Genomic DNA, 22,816 nt, shown 5'->3' on the forward strand with positions numbered 1-22,816 from the left:
CAGAGATGCAGCCAAGAGGCCCATGATCACTCTGGATGAACTGCAGAGATCTACAGCTGAGGTGGGAGACTCTGTCCATAGGACAACAATCAGTCGTATATTGCACAAATCTGGCCTTTATGGAAGAGTGGCAAGAAGAAAGCCATTTCTTAAAGATATCCATAAAAAGTGTCGTTTAAAGTTTGCCACAAGCCACCTGGGAGACACACCAAACATGTGGAAGAAGGTGCTCTGGTCAGATGAAACCAAAATTGAACTTTTTGGCAAAACGTTATGTTTGGCGTAAAAGCAACACAGCTGAACACACCATCCCCACTGTCAAACATGGTGGTGGCAGCATCATGGTTTGGGCCTGCTTTTCTTCAGCAGGGACAGGGAAGATGGTTAAAATTGATGGGAAGATGGATGGAGCCAAATACAGGACCATTCTGGAAGAAAACCTGATGGAGTCTGCAAAAGACCTGAGACTGGGACGGAGATTTGTCTTCCAACAAGACAATGATCCAAAACATAAAGCAAAATCTACAATGGAATGGTTCAAAAATAAACATATCCAGGTGTTAGAATGACCAAGTCAAAGTCCAGACCTGAATCCAATCGAGAATCTGTGGAAAGAACTGAAAACTGCTGTTCACAAATGCTCTCCATCCAACCTCACTGAGCTCGAGCTGTTTTGCAAGGAGGAATGGGAAAAAATTTCAGTCTCTCGATGTGCAAAACTGATAGAGACATACCCCAAGCGACTTACAGCTGTAATTGCAACAAAAGGTGGCGCTACAAAGTATTAACTTAAAGGGGCTGAATAATTTTGCACGCCCAATTTTTCCGTTTTTGATTTGTTAAAAAAGTTTGAAATATCCAATAAATGTCGTTCCACTTCATGATTGTGTCCCACTTGTTGTTGATTCTTCACAAAAAAATACAGTTTTATATCTTTATGTTTGAAGCCTGAAATGTGGCAAAAGGTCGCAAAGTTCAAGGGGGCCGAATACTTTCGCAAGGCACTGTATGTCGAACTTTATGCTCCTTTTGATGGCATAGAAGGCCCTTCTTGCCTTGTCTTTCAGATGGTTCACAGCTTTGTGGAAATTACCTGTGGCACTGATGTTTAGGCCGAGGTATGTATAGTTTTTTGTGTGCTCTAGGACAACGGTGTCTAGAAGGAATTTGTATACGTGGTCCTGGCAACTGGACCTTTTTTGGTACACCATTATTTTTGTCTTACTGAGATTTACTGTCAGGGCCCAGGCCAGACAGAATCTGTGCATAAGATCTAGGTGATGCTGTAGGCTCCCCGTGGTTGGGGACAGAAGCACCAGATCATCAGCAAACAGTCAACATTTTACTTCGGATTCTAATAGGGTGAGGCCGGGTGCAGACTGTTCTAGTGCCCTCGCCAATTCATTGATATATATGTTGAAGAGGGTGGGGCCTAAGCTGCATCCCTGTCTCACTCCCTGGACCTGTGGAAAGAAATTTGTGTTTTTTTCCAATTCTAACCTCAAACTTGTTGTTGTGTACATGGATTTTATAATGTCATATGTTTTTCACCCAACACCACTTTCCATCAATTTGTGTAGCAGACCCTCATGCCAAATTGAGTCAAAAAGCTTTTTGGAAATAAACAAAGCATAAGAAGACTTTGCCTTTGTTTGTTTGTCAATTAGGGTGTGCAGGGTGAATACGTGGTCTGTCGTACAGTAATTTGGTAAAAAGCCAATTTGACATTTTCTCAGTACATTGTTTTTGCTGAGGAAATGTAAGAGTCTGCTGTTAATGATAATGCAAAGGACTTTCCAGAGGTTGCTGTTGATGCATATCCCCTGGGAGTTATTGGGGTCAGATTTGTCTCCACTTTTGTGGATTGGGGTGATCAGTCCTTAGTTCCAAATATTGGGGAAGATGCAAAAGCTAAGGATGATGTTAAAGAGATTAAGTATAGCCAATCGTAATTTGTGATCTGTACATTTTACAATTTCATTTAGGATACCATCAACCTAACAGGCCTTTTTGGGTTGGAGGGTTTGTATTTTGTCCAGTTGTTCATTCAATGTAATTGGAGAATCCAGTGGGTTCCGTAGTCTTTAATAGATTTGTTTTTGTTCATGTATATGTTCTTTGTTGTTTGTTCTTCGTTATAGTGCCAAAAAGATAGGAGAAGTGGTTTATCCATACATTTGGATAGATAGCTCTTTGTGTTGTCGTTCGTTTTCCAATTTTCCCAGAAGTGGTTAGATTCTAAGGATTCTTCAATTACATTGAGCTGATTTCTGATGTGCTGTTCCTTCTTTTTCCGTAATATACTTCTGTATTGTTTTAGTGATTCACCAAAGTGAAGACGTAGGCTCAGGTTTTCTGTATCTATATGTTTTGACTGGATAGGTTTCTTAGGTGTCCGCCTTATCTCAGTTCACTCAGTTCACTGGTCAGTTCACTGGTCAGTTCACTGGTCAGTTCACTGGTCAGTTCACTCAGTTCACTGGTCAGTTCACTCAGTTCACTGGTCAGTTCACTGGTCAGTTCACTGGTCACGATGGCAACACCCACCCGTAGCACGCACTCCAGCAGGTGTATCTCACTGATCATCCCTAAACCCAACACCTCATTTGGCCGCCTTTCCTTCCAGTTCTCTGCTGCCTGTGACTCGAATAAATTGCAAAAATGTATCTCCCTCACCAACCAGCTAACCGATCGCTGCAGCTGTACATAGTCCATCGGTAAATAGCCCAACCAATTTACCTACCTCATCCCCATACTGTTTTTATTTTATTTACTTTTATGCTCTTTTGCACACCAGTATCTCTACCTGCACATGCCCATCTGATCATTTATCATTCCAGTGTTCATCTGCTAAATTGTAATTATTCACTCCTATGGCCTATTTGTTGCCTACCTCCTCATGCCTTTTGCACACAATGTATATAGACTCTTTTTTTTCTACTGTGTTATTGACTTGTTTATTGTTTACTCCATGTGTAACTCTGTGTTGTTGTCTGTTCACACTGCTATGCTTTATCTTGGCCAGGCTGCAGTTGTGAATGAGAACTAGCCTACCTGTTTAAATAAAGGTGAAATAAAAATCAAATAAAAAAAGGTGTCAGTGGACTGACTGTGAACTCTCTAAGAGACTCTGGGTGGAGGTCATTGATAAAGTATTCTACAGTACTACTGCCAAGAGATAAGCTATAGCTGTATATAGCTGTACCTACAATAGGAGTCCCCTCTTAGAGCCTACCGTTGACTATGTACATACCCAGCGTCCGACAGAGCTGCAGGAGTTGTGATCCGTTCTTTTTTTGGTTATGTTGGCCTAGTTGTGTCTACGGGGGCATATGGGGGAGGGAATGCTGTCACCTCCAGGTAGGTGTTTGTCCCCCTGTGTGCTGAGGGTGTCAGGTTCTTGACCAGTTGTTTAGGTCGCCACAGACTAGTACATGTCCCTGAGCCTGGAAGTTGTTGATCTCCCCCTCTAGGATGGAGAAGCTGTCATCGTCTCTCTCTCTCTCTCTCTCTCTCTCTCTCTCTCTCTCTCTCTCTCTCTCTCTCTCTCTCTCTCTCTCTCTCTCTCTCTCTCCTCTCTCTCATTAACTGAGCAGTTTATCATGCTAGTAGGAAAACAATGTAGGAAGTAATCCTCTCAGAATCAGTACCTGGGAGACATCATATCAACAATTTTTGGTTGATACTTGATTGAGTTGTCAACAAACGTGAATTCAACTTGAAATAAACGTATTCAAGTGAGGGGGTTGGAAAACTTACGATTAAGAATGACAGAGAAGGAGAAAGTCAGAAATACATGTGTGACAGACAAGATTAATCAAGATAAATAACAAATAAAGAAATAAAGTAGGAAAGGGAGGAAAAGAAAACCCGTGAAAAACGCTTAATTAAGGATAAGATTCTTGAAAGAGGAGAAAGGACAGTTATAGAGACAGACAAAACAAGTGCCCCTCCTCCTCATTGTTGTGTGGTTAACGAGGCGTGGCATGTTAGACTGTGTCATAACTGTTGACCGTGACAAAAGATGGCCTTGTTCTCCCTGTAGGCACTTCATTTACCACGACTCAGACAGACCATCATCCATCACCAATAACATACTCCGACACAGAACTATATATCTGCATTATGGAAGAGATTTTGAGAAAGAGAGTGAGAGAGAGAGCGATAGAGAGAGAGAGTGATAGAGAGAGAGAGAGAGAGAGAGTGATAGAGAGAGACTGAGTGATAGAGAGAGAGAGAGAGGGAGAGGGAGAGGGAGAGGGAGAAAGAGAGAGAGAGAGAGAGAGAGAGAGAGAGAGAGAGAGAGAGAGAGAGAGGGAGAGGGAGAGGGAGAGGGAAAAAACGTTGTTTTAGTGTATGTTTTGGAGGGGAAACTAATTTACAATTTTACTGAATGCTTTTCATAAATTCAATCCCCGTCATTATCTCGTATAACCTGGTTGTTGTTAGTGGGACATTAGAAAATTACTTATGTCAAGTAAGGACAGGATACATATGTAGTTGTCTACCTAGAGCTGAAAGCCAGATTAGTATAAGAGCATCCAATATACCCCTGGCATTGTTCAATAGCTTTAAATAACAGTCCTCCAAGCTTCACTTCCACTCAAACTAAAATGCTAAAACACTCAGGGCTACACGGTATACACTCCATATACCATCACTTTAAACCCCTTTTCAAGCTTTCAGGTTCAAAGAAGACCTAAAGTAGTCCAACTGAGCTGGAGAGTTATACCATTTGTATTGACGCTCAGTGACATTACGCAATAGACAATGGACATAGAAGTACAGCAGAGAGATGCAGCTGTGGATGGATGATACATGGAAGTACAGCAGAGAGATGCAGCTGTGGATGGATGATACATGGAAGTACAGCAGAGAGATGCAGCTGTGGATGGATGATACATGGAAGTACAGGAGAGAGATGCAGCTGTGGATGGATGATACATGGAAGTACAGCAGAGAGATGCAGCTGTGGATGGATGATACATGGAAGTACAGGAGAGAGATGCAGCTATAGATGGATGATCAGGAGCTGACAGAAAGATGAAGGTAGACAAAGCCAGGCTGATGCTCCAGTCAGTCAGGTAATTGAGAGGTAAAGTCAACAACACATATAGGACCTGTTCACCCCTGCTGGAATACTCAGCCTCTGAAATGAGAGAGCCAATTGATGTGGCATTCAATAGAACAGTCTTTCAGCAGCGTACATTTGTAGGCATCAGCTGAGATTTACAGTCAAAAGCTTGGCCAAGCTTCTAATTGACACATATCTTAAATACCTCATGCACACGCACTGCCTTACATGGTGAAAGGAGACACGCAGTTGCCTTCTCCACAAGAAAAACAAAATTACTGAAGCCCAACCCCAGATTGCGTGTGTGCGTGTGACTCCACACAGCTGTAAGTAGAGAAATAAGAGGCTTAAATTTAGAATACAATCAGAGAGAGTGAGACCGCCTCTGTATGTGATTTTGTGAATCTGCATCTATCTTTTAATAAATACGGGTAGGTCTTATTCTGTGTGTGTGTCAGTGTGTGTGTGTGTGTGTGTGTGTGTGTGTGTGTGTGTGTGTGTGTGTGTGTGTGTGTGTGTGTGTGTGTGTGTGTGTGTGTGTGTGTGTGCGTGCGTGCGTGCGTGTACTTCAAAAGAGTCAATCAGCCTAGAAAAGCATGATAATAATAATCATCATCTAGTTCTGTGTGACAGATGGCTCTATTTTTACCTCCTCACGACAGCCAATCAAACAGCACCATACAACAAAGCACATTCCAACAGAGAGACAGAAGATGGTAAAGACTGAAGCCTGTAATATTGGCTGTGTGTACTAACAGAACTAACCATACTAACTAGTCATGTTAACCCTGTAAGGAAATACTTTTTGAGTGTGTTATGGTAGAATGTGACATTTGAAGTAATAAGGATTCGACTGTACTTTGTACTAGCTGCACCATATGATCTATGCATTACACTTTATTTGGATAGTCCGTCTGTAGATGCTTTACAGACTACCTACAGACTATTAGTAACATTTCAACTATCTACTAACCCTAGCCCTTTTCCTAACACTAAACTTAACCCTTAGCCTAACCCGACCCTAACCCTAACTCTAAACCTAACCCTGACCTAACCCTAGCATTTTGTTAGTCCCCACGAGGTCAAATGCTATTTCTATGGGGTTAAGGGTTAACGTTATAATTAGTGTTAGGATAAGACTTTCATTAATGGTTAGGTTTAGAGCTAGGGTTAGTTTTAGGGTTAGGGTCAATGTTAGGTTTTTGGGTTAAAGTTAGGGTTAAGGTTAGGGTTTGGGTTAGTGTGAGGGTACAAGTACAGGTTAGGGTTACGTTTAGGGTTAGGGGTTAGGGAAAATAGGATTTTGAATGGGACTGAATTGTGTGCCCCCACAAGGTTAGCTGTATATATATATATATATATATATATATATATATATATATATGGGTGTGTGTGTGTGTGTGTGTGTGTGTCCCCCTGCAGGCTACAGATAGAGACTGACAGCTCAGCAAACAGCTCCTGTCATTTTGAATAAATCCCAGAGGAAAAACAAATTACATTCACAGCCAGGAGGCATGTTAATCAACCTCAAACTAAGGTAGGCCTAAATCACATTACACTAAACAGGATACACAACCACTAACCAGAACAAACAATCACTTCTAATGAAAACTGTTTTTTTTTCTATAGTGCACATAAAGATGAATAATACTGGAACAGCTTTGTCCACATGTAATCAGACTTCTGTGATTAAAACCACAGTGAACGGTTTTGGTTGGCCACAGCACTACCAGCCCCTTCTCCTATCTTTATATGAATACTCCTCTATTGGATTACGCAAGCAGTTCCCTAACATTTATGACCCACATGCAGTCTCTAAATGTTTCATGTGGCCTAGGAACTTAACAGCACCTGCCACCAGAGGGCCAGTCGTTTGGGACCCAGTGAAAGGTTCTGGTTGGTCCTCCACTACCATAGAACCATAGCCTGACAGCATGTTCTCTGGATGCCGAGAGCTGTCACTGTAGGTGTGTTGCGTATTCGGGCGCATCCACACACACTGCATGTAACTCTGTCTCACTTGGTACAGTCACTGTTTCAACATCTTTAGCACAGCATGATTGGAATGGGGTGACTTAAACTGTTATTATCACTCAAACACACACACACACACACACACACACACACACACACACACACACACACACACACACACACACACACACACACACACACACACACACGCTGTAAACATCTTCACTAGGGAGTTAGTGAATCACGCAGCAGGTCAGAACTTGTCCTGAGGTCTGACAGTAACTCTGAATAGACAAACATTCCACTTGAACCAGAGCAAAACAGCACCAAAAGCACAACAGCACCAAAAGCACAACAGCATCAAACTGAAAGTAAACGTGAGACAAAGGCATTGACAGTCACAGCTGCCTAGCAGGCATCCTCTGTGTGTCACTAGACAGGATAGAACTAGGAGGGTAATGATTAGCCATGCTATGCTAGGCTTGCTATACACAGCTCTGTTACAATACGGCAACATTATGCTAAGAAAACTAACTAAGCCAGTATGCCAATGTCACACAAACACACAGTAGATAGACTCCTCAATGACCTTCAAACTGGGTAAAAATTAGGATGGACAGACAAGAGGCAGAGAGAGAGAGAGAGGGACAGAGCGACATTCATTGTCCACTCAACATGCAGTTTCAGATTAAAAGCTTTACCCTTGCTTTGCCTCCCAGCTCAATCTGCTACTGTCTCTGGATTAGCCAAAGACCCTGTAATTAAATCCCGACCACACACAACAACACAGCAAGACAGAGAGAGGGAGACAGAGAAGCAGTGAGATATTGAAAGAGACAAACAGGAAGTGGGACAAAAAGAGACAGTCAGAGAGAGACAGTCAGAGAGAGACAGTCAGAGAGAGACAGTCAGAGAGAGAAAGTCAGAGAGAGAAAGTCAGAGAGAGACAGTCAGAGAGAGACAGTCAGAGAGAGACAGTCAGAGAGGGACAGAGAGAGAGAAATCAAATCAAATCAAATCAAATCAAATTTTATTTGTCACATACACATGAGAGACAGAGAGAGAGAGAGAGAGAAGGTGTAATCCAGTGTATCTTACCCTCTCTCCACTGTTCCGTCGTAATGTTCCCACGGGTAGTTTGAGCATGAGTCTGCGGGTCCTACCCGGGGTTACAGCCTCCTGGACCACCATGGCACGACCCTCAGTGTGTATGTCTGTGTGTATCTGTGTGTGTAGAGGGAGACCGTCTATTCCCGTCCAGCCTGGAAGCAGCTCGCGCGAGCTAGCGTCTGTCTGTGAGACAGAGTGTGTGAGTTGTCCCAGTCCTGTCTTCCCTCCTTCCCTCACTCTCTCTCTCTTCTGTTACTCTTGGTGAGAGGAGAGTGTGTATCTGTCTGCCTCTCTCTCCCTCGGACTCAGAGACCTGCCCATTCTCCTCTGCATATGCTCCACTCTGCCTCTCTAGCACACGGTGTGTGAACGCAAACGGGAGTATGCTTTGTTTCTTTTCCCTCTCTCCCACTCTAGTCTCTCTCTCTCTCTCTCTCTCTCTCTCTCTCTCTCTCTCTCTCTCTCTCTCTCTCTCTCTCTCTCTCTCTCTCTCTCTCTCTCTCTCTCTCTCTCTCTCTCTCTCTCTCTAGACAGGGACTTAACCAGGTCACTGGATGAATGCAATGCTACGGTTGTTATTAGCATATGTACCCTTGTCATGTGATCACAAAGGAGTAGTGAATGTGTGTGTGCGGGGGAAGGGGACACACACACACACACACAGTACAGTGGGTCACATGGGGCACCTCAAAAGGAATATGTGATGTTTTGCCATCTGGTGAGGAGATTATCTTTAAATCCCACATCCAGCTTTCACTCCTTCTGTCTGGACTGGAGCACTGAGAGGGACACCCCAAAACACACACACACACACCAAGCCAATAACAATACAGCGGGATAGGATCCCAATGAGAGGAGAATGTCTAGGGACAGGATTGGGGACACACAGTCATCACCATGCCTATTGGCTTATTCACTGGTCCGCAAAAAAAGGTTCTGAAGGATTTAGGCACAAAACCATGTGGTGAACACTAGCATAAAAACCATTTGTCCTGATGAGGAGGGAAACCAGTGCTAAGCTTAAGCCGTGGAGTGGCGTGGTCCTTGTCTGACCATCATATCTGTTTCCTGGGGGGTTGGGCTGAGTTACAGCTGGTTCTAGTGACACATTCTCATATTCTCATAATCACTCTGCAATGCTCAGCTTCACTCAATCAGCTGGTCAATACTGCATCGGCAGATGATTAACTTGAGTGGATAAACACACACAGAGACATGCACGCTCACACACACATACGCACAAGTGCACACAGGAGTAGCGGAGGTTGTTTGGTGGACTACGCTTGTGTGATGAGTAAGCTTGCCTGAAGACTTATGTTAGCTCCCAGATCTCCTAGATCTAATCCTTTCTCAGTGGGCTAAGGTGTTCTTGAGGCATACAGAAGACCAGGGTTCGACACACACACACACACACACACACACACACACACACACACACACACACACACACACACACACACACACACACACACACACACACACAGTGTTGTCCATCTTCCATTGCTCAACAACAGGATATGAGACCTCTAAATATCTCCAGATATAGAAGGTCTCTCTGAGAGGGAGAGAACAAGATTAAATAAGCAGCCCCCTAAAAGTCCCACTCCCCCAAACCCCTGACCAAGCATGGTACTAGAAGTGTCTGAAACACATACACACACAGAGATCGTCTTCACTAGTAACCCCCACTAAGCATCATTTATTCAATACCTACATCAGGAGTGTGTGTGTGCATGTGTGTGCGTATGCGTGCGTGCGCGTGCGTGTGCGTGCGTGTGTGTGTGTGTGCGTGTGTGTGTGCGTGTGTGTGTGTGGCCTACATGAGAAATATCAGAGGGCTATATATAACCCTAGAGTGTGCTGCCACAGAGTTCAGACTCAGAGACTCCAACTGGAGGAAAGATGAAAAGACGCATCCCTTTTCACTGTCAGACATGTCTGAAATGAAAACACTTCTCTGTGATGCCTTAGATCAATCATGTACTTTGTCGGAAGATATCCTGTTTTATCTTGTTCATCAGGAGGAACAATGACATGGTTGTCCATAATTAACTAGTAAAGACTGCAATGAGTCCATCCTCTGTCTAAGCTAAATTGGGTAATATTTTCTGATTAAGTGATAAACATTTTGAAGGAATCTTTCAGTCCGAACACAGTAATGATAAAGGCCTCAAGTTCACACCTAATCTTAACAGGGGGAGAATAAATAATTTTATGCCTCAGGCAAGATACACAATGACCTGCTTCACAACACCCTGACATACGGGACAAAAACACAAAAACACACACACACGCACGCACGCACGCACACACACACACACACACACACACACACACACACACACACACACACACACACACACACACACACACACACACACACACACACACACAAACACAAACACAAACACACACACACACACACACACACACACACACACACACACACACATACATACATACATAAAATGCAGAGACACACATATGAGCAATTCACAGACATGAATTTCATCAGAACCCTACCGTCTAAGACATAAAGTTACCCCCACCATCCCTTCACATTCTCCCCTGACACACACACTCTCCCCCAACAACCTAATCACCACAAAACCAGCCTAGCCAGCTCCAGACACAAATAACTGAGTAAGTGAGAGAGAGAGAGAGAGAACAATGCCGTAACAAGCAATACATACATACAATAACTACTAATAAGACCAGATTTCTCCTCAAACAATGCACCGGGTGTGTGTGTTGTATGATTCAAGTGGTGATCTGAGTTGCAGAGCTGGTTCCCCATGGTAAAGTCTTGGCATTGTTTAGTTTTAATTTACTGAGAGCCCAGCCAGTCTCTGCCTACAGCTCTCTGATTCATCCCTATGGTCCCTTGTCTGAGGTGTGTGTGTGTGTTTATGGAAAATGCCCTCTAGCCAGACTCTATCCTCTTGCCAGACAAAGAGGAGTTTTCTGTGTTTCTGTTTCTGTTTAAGGTTACAGATACTAGCCAGCACAGAGTTTCAGCAACATAAATACATACACATATACAAACACATGCGTGCAGGCACACACACACACACACACACACACACACACACACACACACACACACACACACACACACACACACACACACACACACACTGAGATGAATCTCTCACACTCAAACACTATAACTCATTGATTTTCTGTTGTTATGCCTGCCTGTCATTCTATGAAATGACTCCTATTGACTGTTGTACAACTCATGGTGTTCCCTGTGTTTGTGTTATCTGTTCATTCACAACCACGCTTGTCTTTTGCTTTCTGATAATGCACTAATTTCACACTCTCTCAGGTAGGTCACAAATGCAGCTGTGTATGTGCGCACGAGAAAGAGGGAGAACCCAGATCCCTAGATGAGGGCTTAAGTCATCACAATGACTTCACCATAGGGGACTAGGAGGCCTCTGCTCTGCTCTCTCTGTCATCCTCCTGTGTGTTTGTGTGTGTGTCATTTTTTATGTTTATTTTGTTTTTATCACAGAAAAGAGAGAGAGAGAGAGAAGAGACCGGACACACACACAACCTACCCTAGTCCACAACCTACCCCAGCCCACATTTTCAAGTTCAAATACATTTGAGTTCTATACGTTTCAGTCATCTTGAGGGAGGAAGGGAGAAGAGGAGAGAAGGGATGAGGAAGTGGCAGGGATGAGGAAATGACAGGTGGGAGGGGGAGGAGAGGATAGGATAGGAGAAGGAGGTAACTCAATTAGACTACAGGAAGATTGAATGCATTTTTAATCTTGGTGCTGCATCTCCTGCCTGAAGTGACTGTCAACCTTTGTAGAAGACAAGATCTTGTATGGTCTCATTGTAGAGACAGAGAAGTGATCTATCCCTTCATTCTCCCTTCGTATCAAGTCATATGTTGATATAATGTCATCACAGCATCATATGTGACCCGTTTCAGGAAACTAGACGTCTCTCGTGGGTCACTAATTAACAGGACAGCCATTTGATCGTAAACTTTAAAAAAAAATCTAAATGCGTTTTTGGCAGAAATGCCTTCTTGAACATGTGAACTTTCATATGCCTTAATAACAAACTTGTATGCCACCTGTAAATAGGAATGAAATGTTTAAGTTACAAGCCTAGTTGGTTTAGCCACAGAAAAGCCAACAACCTTCCCGCTAGCCATGATTGGCTGAGATATTGAGTGGGCTGGACATGGTGAGAGATGAGTTTGGATTGGTCTGCCATATGGTATGCTTCTGTCTATTGGAGGTGGTCATTATGTCTTGGGAATGCTGTCTAACACAGCTTTATTTATTTCAATGTAAGTGTTGCTTTCCACTTTCTGGAGGACCGAGTTCTGAAATCAGTGGAATTTGAGAATGATAGCTAAAGGAGAAAACACCTGTCTCCAGATTACATCTTCAAACTAAGGGCAACCATGGCATCTGACAGGAGATGCGTTCATCCATAATGCATACGGGTAAGATAGTCTAGCTAGCTCCATTTTCAGATATTACACGTTTCAATTTTTTTCATTTCAAGTTAAAATGTACTGTTAGCTAGCTGGCTAACATTATTATTTGTATCTCAGGGCCATTTGCTTGGCTAGTTAGAGCCATATGTTAGCTAGCTAACATTGAACGTGGTTGGTTAGCCACCTGCAGATTCATGCAGGCTAGTAACGTCATGAGTTGGGATTATGGTTAATTGTTTAGCTAGCTAGCTACATGTCTTAAGAAAAGACTCCACTATGCAAGTAACCATTTCAGGTGCGTTCGTAAATTCAGTCTGGCCATCTACTCCGATTTCAGAGCACTCTCGTCTGAGTGTGCCAGAGCACAGAATAACTGATACATTTACGAACGCTCAACACCCGTTGAATATGGCCGGTGTCAGTAATCGTTGGCAAACAAGTGCAATTAAATTATTGCCAGCAGCACAGTTACAGTCACCAACACTCTGGATAACATGAAAACAGCCTTACCAGCTCTGCTAGGGTGAGTAAAATGGTCAGAGTTTGGGTGGGGGCTAGAGCGAGTTCTCCAGTAGGTACCAAAAAATTCAAAGGCCATTTTCTCAAAGGTGAGGTTACAAGTTTATTAACTTTCAAAGTAGAATTACTTTACCATTATTCCTCAAATGCAATGTATGATATACCATTTTGTAGCTCTGTGTCTCTGCTTTTATCCAATGTAAAAAACACCATTTCAAATTTTGCTACATAAGACCGAATCAAGGCGGTCGGTCACATATTATGAATGGAGACTTTTGATATTAGAATGGGGGATAATACAGTGTCCAGAGGGTGTTGTTGCTACGTTGTTATTTACAGTTTAAGTCGTAAGTTTACATACACTTAGGTTGGAGTCATTAAAACTTGTTTTTCAACAACGCCACAAATTTCTTGTTAACAAACTATGGATTTGGCAAGTCGGTTAGGACATCTACTTTGTGCATGACACAAGCAATTTTTCCACCAATTGTTTACAGACAGATTATTTCACTTAATAATTCACTGTATCACAATTCCAGTTGGTCAGAAGTTTACATACACTAAGTTGACTGTGCCTTTCAACATCTTGGAAAATTCCAGAAAATTATGTCATGACTTTAGAAGCTTCTGATAGGCTAATTTACATAATTTGATGTATTTCAAGACCTACCATGGGACCACGCAGCCGTCATACTGCTCAGGAAGGAGACGCGTTCTGTCCTAGAGATGAATGTACTTTGGTGCAAAAAGTGCAAATCAATCCCAGAACAACAGCAAAGGACCTTGTGAAGATAATGGAGGAAACAAGTACAAAAGTATTTATATCCACAGTAAAACGAGTCCTATATCGACATAACCTGAAAGACCGCTTAGTACTCTGGTCTGATGAAACAAAAATATAACTGCTTGGCCATAATGACCCTCATTATGTTTGGAGGAAAAAGGGGGATGCTTGCAAGTCGAAGAACACCATCCCAACCGTGAATTACGGGGTTAGCAGCATCATGTTGTGGGGGTGCTTTGCTGCAGGAAGGACTGGTGCACTTCACAAAATAGATGGCATCATGAGGGAGGAAAATTATATGGATATATTGAAGCAACATCTCAAGACATCAGTCAGGAAGTTAAAGCGTGGTCTTCCAAATGGACAATGACCCCAAGCATACTTCCAAAATTGTGGCAGAATGGCTTAAGGACAACAAAGTCAAGGTATTGGAGTGGCCATGACAAAGCCCTGACCTCAATCCTATGGAAAATTTGTGGTCAGAACTGAAAAAGCGTGTGCGAGCAAGGAGGCATACAAACCTGATTCAGTTACACCATCTCTGTCAGGAGGAACGGGCCACAATTCACCCAATTTATTGTGGGAAGCTTGTAGAAGACTACCAGAAACGTTTGACCCAAGTTAAACAATTTAAAGGCAATGCTACCAAATACTAATTGAGTGTATGTAAACTTCTGACCCACTGGGAATGTGATGAAAGAAATAAAAGCTGAAATCATTCTTTCTACTATTATTCTTACATTTCACATTCTTAAAATAAAGTTGTGATCCTAACTGACTTAAGACAGGGAATTCTTACTAGGATTAAATGTCAGGAATTGTGAAAAAACTGAGTTTAAATGTATTTAGCTAAGGTGTATGTAAACCTCCGACTTCAACTGTACATTGCTATGGTGCTTTGCTATGTGAATGGCCAGTCCCTTTCATAGTGTCTTAGTGTTGTCGTCTGAGAGTAAGTTTATCACAGACACCACATGACGCGCACAAATCATATCAACATTTATACGGCAACAAAATCCAATTTACCATAGAAATGCATTAAGATTCTGAGATTATAGTATTTGCATAATAATCCGACATTCCAAGTGGTACGCTGCTTCATCCATAGAGGAACACTGCTTTGCAGGGATATTCTGCTACAGCTGAAGTCTGTTCCTATAAAACAAGAGGACAGATCTATTGTGTCAACCTGAAGCTGTCCCTGTTTCTCTATGTTAGTAAAGTAACTCACCCCTGTGGGCCTGCTAGCCTTACTAAATCATTCATATCAAGTACTGTAATTATAAATACAGTCACGCTCCAATACCCACTCTAACATAATGCTGAGAATGGCACACGCACGCACGCACGCACACACACACACACACACACACACACACACACACACACACACACACACACACACACACACACAAAGGTATACCATCCTTCTCAGCCCACTGGCGTGTGAAGGAGTATATTGCTTTAACGTCCTCTGATACATTACTCTAATGTTCTCTACTTACGATATCTACAGAGAAAACAGTACTAACACATACTCAGACACTACACACACTCCACACACACAATCACCAGTACATGCAAAAGAGGGACGGGCCATGCTATGCATCGTGGCTTGTAGAGGTTCGGGAGGCCTCTTCTCAAATGTATGCAAATGTTTGTGCTTGTGTGTTTGTGAATGAGTTTGCTTGCGTGTGTGTGCGTGCATTTGCGACTGATGGTGTTTAAGTGTGAACATGCGTGTGTGCTTTCTTGCTTGCATGTTTGTTAGTGCATAGTGTGACAGTGTGAGTGAGTCTTTTGTGGGTGTGTATGCAGATCGCTCAGAGCCATTTAAATATTTCTAATTTAAAAATGCAAATGCAGAGGCCAGATAAGTCTCTGCTTTGTGGCCTCCTGCAGTAATTAGAAAAATAAAGAAATAAGGCTGCTAATTGGGATGCCGTGAGGAAGTGTAGAGGAAGGATGTGGTCTTTCCGCTTGTCAGTTTCCACCTCACATGTAGCATGAATAATAGTCCCAATGCTGCTCCAACTGCTCCTGTGACATCACAGTCTTACCTCCAGCCTCAAACGCTACACACAAACACATAATTTCTTTCATATTCACATCATACAGTTATATAACATTTGGCTGACCTCAAACTTCAAATTGGTAAACGTTGTGCTGACATCTTGTACTGACATCAGTGTTGTGTTGATGTTGGTGTTGTAATCACATCAATGTTGTGCTGACGTCAATATTGTACAGATATCAATGTTGTACAGCTCAGCTATCAATGCATTGTAAGAAATGTTTGAATTTTGTGAAACTGCATCTTAATGACTCAACTTATCATGGAAACAAAGCTACAAAGGGAAAGTCATATTTACATCATGCAGGTGTGTGTGTGTATCTGTCCTGTGTGGTTACTGAACACAGTGTATTGTCTATCTGAGCTTAATAGACCACAGGGGCTGCTATGATCTACTGCTACTGAAGCATTAGCTCTCTTTCACTCACTCACTCACTCACTCACTCACTCACTCACTCACTCACTCACTCACTCACTCACTCACTCACTCACTCACTCACACACAAAGAGCACAGGTAACCTTAGTACAACTTCAGAACTTCCAGCACCATGTTCCAAACAACTGAGCTATAGCAACCATCTACAACAGTATATTGGCTTATACCACTCTAACCCAAACCTACTCAGTGCATGCTGAACAGTCTATACCCCTGGCGTCTACTAGTTTAATCGCTCCACTCTTCTCTGTACTGATTAGTCCAAACATCTGGACAGGGACATGAACATATGCTGGCCTCTAACCATACAAACCTGGACTCAGGGGTAGATGTACCATAGCAAACAAAATCTGCAAAGCTCAAGTTAGTATGGTATGTTAAGTTTGGTATGGCATGTATTCATTTATGGATGTCCATCATCCATTTCGTATGATATGTTACAAATTGGGTTAAGGTTAGGTTAGATAAGGTTAGTTTTAAGGTTAGGGTTAAGGTTAAGATTAGGGTTAACGTTAGGGTTAGGAGTTAAGGTTAGGGTTAGGGTTAGGGTTAGGGTTAGGGCTAAGGTTAGGGTTAGGGTTAAGGTTAAGGTTAGAGTAGGAGTTAAGGTTAGGGTTAGGAGTTAAGGTTAAGGTTAGGGTTAGGAGTTAAGGTTAGGGTTAGGGTTAGGAGTTAAGGTTATGGTTAGGGTTAGGAGTTAAGGTTATGGTTAGGGTTAGGAGTTAAGGTTATGGTTAGGGTTAAGGTTAGGGTTAGGGTATGGAGTTAGGTTAAAAAGTTAAGGTTAGGGTTAGGGTTAGGAGTTAAGGTTATGGTTAGGGTTAGGAGTTAAGGTTATGGTTAGGGTTAAGGTTAGGGTTAGGGTATGGAGTTAGGTTAAAAAGTTAAGGTTAGGGTTAGGGTTAGGAGTTAAGGTTATGGTTAGGGTTAAGGTTAGGGTTAGGGTATGGAGTTAGGTTAAAAAGTTAAGGTTAGGGTTAGGGTTAGGAGTTAAGGTTATGGTTAGGGTTAGGAGTTAAGGTTATGGTTAGGGTTAAGGTTAGGGTTAGGGTATGGAGTTAGGTTAAAAGGTTAAGGTTAGGGTTAGGGCAGTGCTTCTCAATTATTTTCTGTTATGCCCCCCCCCCTAAGAAGAAGTAAACATTTCGCGTCCCCCAACTCTCCGCCGCGACTGTAAATAGTATCATTTGTCAATAAAATTGTTATAAGTACACCTCTGCATAACATTGTATCCATTGTATTTGATACTGAAAAATAAAAGGAAATATAAGCAATAAATAATAATAAATTCAAATTGATCAGCAACATTAACTCAGGAGCACAATATATAAAACACTTTGACCTATAAAACAAAAATGAATAAAACAATTTGTGCTGATTTCTTTTATCAAAATGAGGAAGTCAGGATTAATGGCTACAATGAGCACGTTTTGCAGAGCACAGCTTTTCGAAGCGGGGTTTGAAGCATGATACTGCAACTCTCAGCTCCTGCTCAATGTTTAGCTGGGACCTGTACTTGGTCTTCAGTGCAGCAACAGCAGAGAAGCCAGTCTCACAAAGATAAGATGTTGCAATAAGAAGAAGAATGCCCATGGCCCTCTGCCCTAAGAGTGGATACTGCCGCTCTACACTCAGCCAGAATTCACTCAGTGTCTGTGATGTGAACCTCAGTCTCAATGTGGAGTCAGACGTCATATCAATGAACTGGTCGTCCTCTGCAGAGCTGAAACCAGTTGGAGCTGGTGCATTGAAAGGATCTCTCACCCAGTCATATTGGGAACTGTTTTCAGGGAAGTACTTTTATTTTTGCAGCACTTGCGTCATCCAGCATGACAGAGACCATGTCTAATGCTGCAGGCAGTATCAGCTCCTCTGCCATGGAGTGTTTTTTTTTGCACTGAGCAATTTGGTACGCCACGTTATGTGATGCTAACAGTGCTCGCTGGTTTACTGAAGTAGCATTCACAAAGCGGGACGATTGTTGTCAATATTCGGCACGTTTTCGCTGAATAAACTCAAGAGGCTTATCAGCGTGATTGGGGTGTAATGTCTTTAAGTGACGGCTTCATTTATTTGGCTTCATGCTGTCCACTGCCAACATTTTTAGACACAGTAAACATACCGGTCTTTCCTCGTCCCCCACCGTAGTCACAGTGAAGCCAAGCGCTACATACGCTTCGTCATATTTCCTCGTCTTAGCTTTCGGGAGACTTACGTTTGTCTCATTATCTCTGTCTCTCTCCACCTTTCTTTTCATCCCTGTTAAGTATTTTTCCATGGTGTCTGTTAAGGGTTTGTTATCTGCACTTCATATCTCCTGCTCTGTGCTCTGTGCTCTTTTTCGGTGCAAAAAAACCCTACTCCCTGCGGCAAAAAAAAGCATGTTCCCCGGGGGGCGCGCCCCACTATTTGAGAAGGACTGGGTTAGGGGAATGGTTAGCTAACATGTTAAGTAGTTGCAAAGTTGCTAATTAGCTAAAATGCTAAAGTTCTCCATAATGAGATTTGGATGTGCAACCTTTGTGTTGCAAGATGTTTGCTTTATACGCCAACCAAACCTTTCATTTTTTAGTTAAGTTACCATCTATATTATGTAACCATACCAAAAGTAACATATCATACTAATTTGAGCGTCCAGGATTTTAGTTTACTATGTTATGCCAAGTCTATGAAACCAGCCTGGTTATACTGAGGAGAGAGATGAAGGGAAAGAGATAGAGAAAAAAAACTGAGGGAAAGGCAGAGAGAGGGAGATTGAAGAGAGAGACGGAAAGGATAGGTAGTGGAAGGCTTTGAAAAGCTCTTTAATTAAACCAATCAATGGCAAAGAGCATTAGAAAATGGAAGAGGCAAAAAAGAGAGGGAAGAGACATGAAAGGAGATAAAGAAAGAGTGTGTGTGTCCACTTACAAATACATCCATGAGCATGTGTTCCAGAGTGACCTCTAGGTCCTCCAGTCGTGCTGCCAGCGTCATTATTCTTCTGATCTAGAACCTATAAAACCCATCCAGGACAACTTAGAACACCCCTGTAGAACTTTTATACACAACTTATTATCCTTCACCGGAACTTTGACCACTGTTGTTGGTGTTTGTGTTCACATAGAACACAGAAAGAGAATAGATAGAAAACAGCAAATAATCTCAGAGAATGTGCAACGCCATCAAACAAACACTTCTATCTCCAGTTGAGAGGTCTCTCCATATCAGACCCTGATGTCACAGTCCTTGTATCTCACACCAGACCAGAAGTGTCACCACAGAACAGAAGCATAGCAGTATATTCCTCTCTGATCCACAGTAAGAATCATCTGAGAACTGAGCCCTGGTCAGACTGAGGGAGGGCAGAGGGTGAGTCTTAGCACTGCAGATGAAGAGGAAGATGAGGAAGAAAAGAGGGAGGAGAGGAGAGAAAGTTTGAGGCTGTTTGAGACAGATAATCACTCTCTCTCTCTCTCTCTCTCTCTCTCTCTCTCTCTCTCGCTCTCTCTCTCTCTCTCCTCTTTCAGGGTCTCGGTTCACACTGGAGGTCTTTGTGCAGAGGGTGCGCCCAGGGCAGTTGATGCCTGTCCGGGGTGCTCTTGGCTGGGGTGAGATCTCTTCATACTGGGTCTCTATCAATGGGTCTTTGTGGCCCCTCATTAAGGCCTGGACAACACTGCTCACAGATAAACACAGACGGCTGGGGTCTCTCTCTGTGTGTCTGTGTCCTGGCTCTGTAACGTGATGCTTACGTAACATGGGTAATAGAGAGAGAATAACCCCTAGGAGAAGAATGGGAGGAGAGAAGAGAGGAAATTGGAAATTGGAGGTGTCTGCATGGGCTGTTTTTGTTTTGGGGTGGGGGTGGGCACTGGCATGTCATGTAACCCATTCTCTCTCTCTGTCTTTAACCAGCTCTGACTGATCTAAAAACAGAGAGACAGAGTGAGTCAGAGAGACGGGGGAAGAGAGAGAGAAAGATAGTGGGATGTGGGTGTACATACTGTAGGCAAAATGGAGAGAAACAAAAAGAGCAGGATGTGAGTCCATCTGAGTCACCATGAGAAAGAGCTTTATAAACATAGGCTTTACCAGAGATGATATGAGCTGTCTCGATGGGACTCTTGTTTAGAATCAAATTTTATTGGTCACATACACACGGTTAGCAGATGTTAATGCGAGTGTAGCGAAATGCTTGTGCTTCTAGTTCCGACAGTGCAGTAATATCTAACAAGAAATTGAACAAATTCACAACGACTACCTTATACACACAAATGTAAAGGGATGAATAAGAATATGTACATATAAATACATGGATGAGTGATGGCCATGTGGCATAGGCAAGATGCAGTAGATGGAATAGAATACAGTATTTACGTATGGGATGAGTAATGTAGGATATGTAGACATTATTCAAGTGGTGTTACTTAAAGTGACTAGTGATACCTTTATTACATCTATTTATTAAATCTATTAAAGTGGCCAGAGATTTGAGTCTATATGTTGGCAGCATCCACTCTATGTTAGTGGTGGCTGTTTAACAGTCGGATGGCCTTGAGATAGAAGTTGTTTTTCAGTCTCTCGGTCCCTGCTTTGATAAACCTGTAATGACCTTGCCTTCTGGATGATAACGGGGTGAACAGGCAGTGGCTCGGGTGGTTGTTGTCCTTGATGATCTTTTTGGCCTTCCTGTGACATCGGGTGCTGTAGGTGTCCTGGAGGGCAAGTAGTTTTCCCCCTGTGATGCGTTGTGTAGACCGCTATACCCTCTGGAGAGCCTTGTGATTGTGGGCGGAGCAGTTGCCATACCAGGCGGTGATACAGCCCAGCAGGATCCTCTCGGTTGTGCATCTGTAAAGGTTTGTGAGTGTTTTAGGTGACAGGCCAAATTTCTTCAGCCTCCTGAGGTTGAAGAGGTGCTGTTGCGCCTTCTTCACCACGCTGTCTGTGTGGGATAATTTCAGTTTGTCCGTGATGTGTACGGCGAGGAACTTAAAACTTTCCACCTTCTCCACTACTGTCCCATCGATGTGGATGGGGGGATGCTCCCTCTGCTGTTTCCTGAAGTCCACGATCAATCATCTCCTTTGTTTTGTTGATGTTGAGTGTCCACATGGAAATAATGACCCGAACACATAAAAATTTTATGACAACAGACACATGTCCTTCAGGCACAGGCCCACATCCAGCAGGGTTTACACTGGGGATGGAGCAGTGGGATAGATGGGTAAGACCAGAACGCTGGACAATGACGCAAATATGTGACTCACCACCTGGATTCGGTCTTATATATTAACATTTGAAAATCTTTTTACAATTTTTTTTATTTTTACATTGGATTAAAGTAGAGACTCGGCGCTACAAAATGGTATATCATACACTGCATTTGAGGAACAATGGGAAAGTAATTCTGCTTTGAAAGTTGATCAACTTGTAAACTCACTTTTGAGAAAACTATCTTTCAATGTTTTGGAGAGCCAATCTTTGTCTACACACATTCAGCATTGTTCACACCCTCTTAAGGCTTAGCCCCACCCATCTCTTTAAGGGTTGATCCGAGCGTTCTGTATTAACTTGCCAGCTACTTCCAGACATTTATTAAGAGAGAGAGAACAGCTCACTGAACATTACTCGCCCTAGCAGAGCTGGTTAGGTTGTTATGTTATCTTGGTGACAGAAACTGTGCTGTCAGATTGTCCGTTCGTAAATGTAGAGCGTTTCGCGTTCAGAGTGCACACTGGTCGCTCTGGCCAATAAGTAGGGTTGATCCGAAAGCTCTGACCTGACAACGAGAGTCAAGCACTCAAGCTAACTGGCAAACATTGGCTAGCTTCTTCCAGACACATAATGAGAGAACACCACACTCTGACCATTTTACTCCCCCTAGCAGAGCTGTTTAGGCCGTTTTCATGTTATCCAGAGCTTTGGCGACTGTAACTATGCTGCTGGCAACAGTTGAATAACGCTTTGTTGCTGACATTTACTGACACCTGACATATTCAACGGGTGTTGAGCGTTCAAAAATTAATCAGTTATTCTGTGCTCTGGCACACTAAAACGAGGGTCTTTGGTTAAGAAATGTAGCTATGATCCAATGAATCCCAAAGCATTGCGTAATGTTAGTTAGCGAGCCAGCCAGATAGCCAGCCAGTACTCTTGAAATGAAAAAACTTTGTCAAAATTAGAAATACAAAATATCTGAAAATGTAGCCAGCTAGACTAATCAGAGTAGATAGCCAGAGGGAATTTACCAGCAAGTATGTCTATCAACAGTTGCAGTGACATTCTATTGAAATGGATACTTGCATAGTGGAGCCTTTTGTAAAGACATGTAACTTAAACTAACCCCATTCCGTACAAATGTGCGCAACCGTGACATTCGTGACAATAAAAC

The 22,816-nt window shown here is 42.7% G+C and overlaps 1 protein-coding gene across 4 annotated transcripts in view; it reads right to left on the reverse strand.

The window, feature by feature from the left end:
- The window catches only part of LOC139405889 (FERM domain-containing protein 4A-like), a 136,851-nt gene extending 117,431 nt beyond the window's left edge, over nt 1–19,420 (reverse strand). For 3 of the 4 annotated variants that reach the window (XM_071148363.1, XM_071148355.1, XM_071148401.1), the window contains exon 1: nt 8,147–8,500. In XM_071148363.1, the coding sequence (XP_071004464.1) occupies nt 8,147–8,239 (93 nt within the window). In that variant the 5' untranslated portion in view covers nt 8,240–8,500. Of the gene's footprint in view, nt 1–8,146; nt 8,501–19,350 lie in introns of those variants that run through there. The other variant, XM_071148379.1, reaches the window with a different exon arrangement.
- Between the last annotated feature and the right edge of the window lie 3,396 nt (nt 19,421–22,816).

This window comes from Oncorhynchus clarkii, chromosome 1 (genome assembly GCF_045791955.1).
Source record: "Oncorhynchus clarkii lewisi isolate Uvic-CL-2024 chromosome 1, UVic_Ocla_1.0, whole genome shotgun sequence".
NCBI classification, from domain to species: domain Eukaryota; kingdom Metazoa; phylum Chordata; class Actinopteri; order Salmoniformes; family Salmonidae; genus Oncorhynchus; species Oncorhynchus clarkii.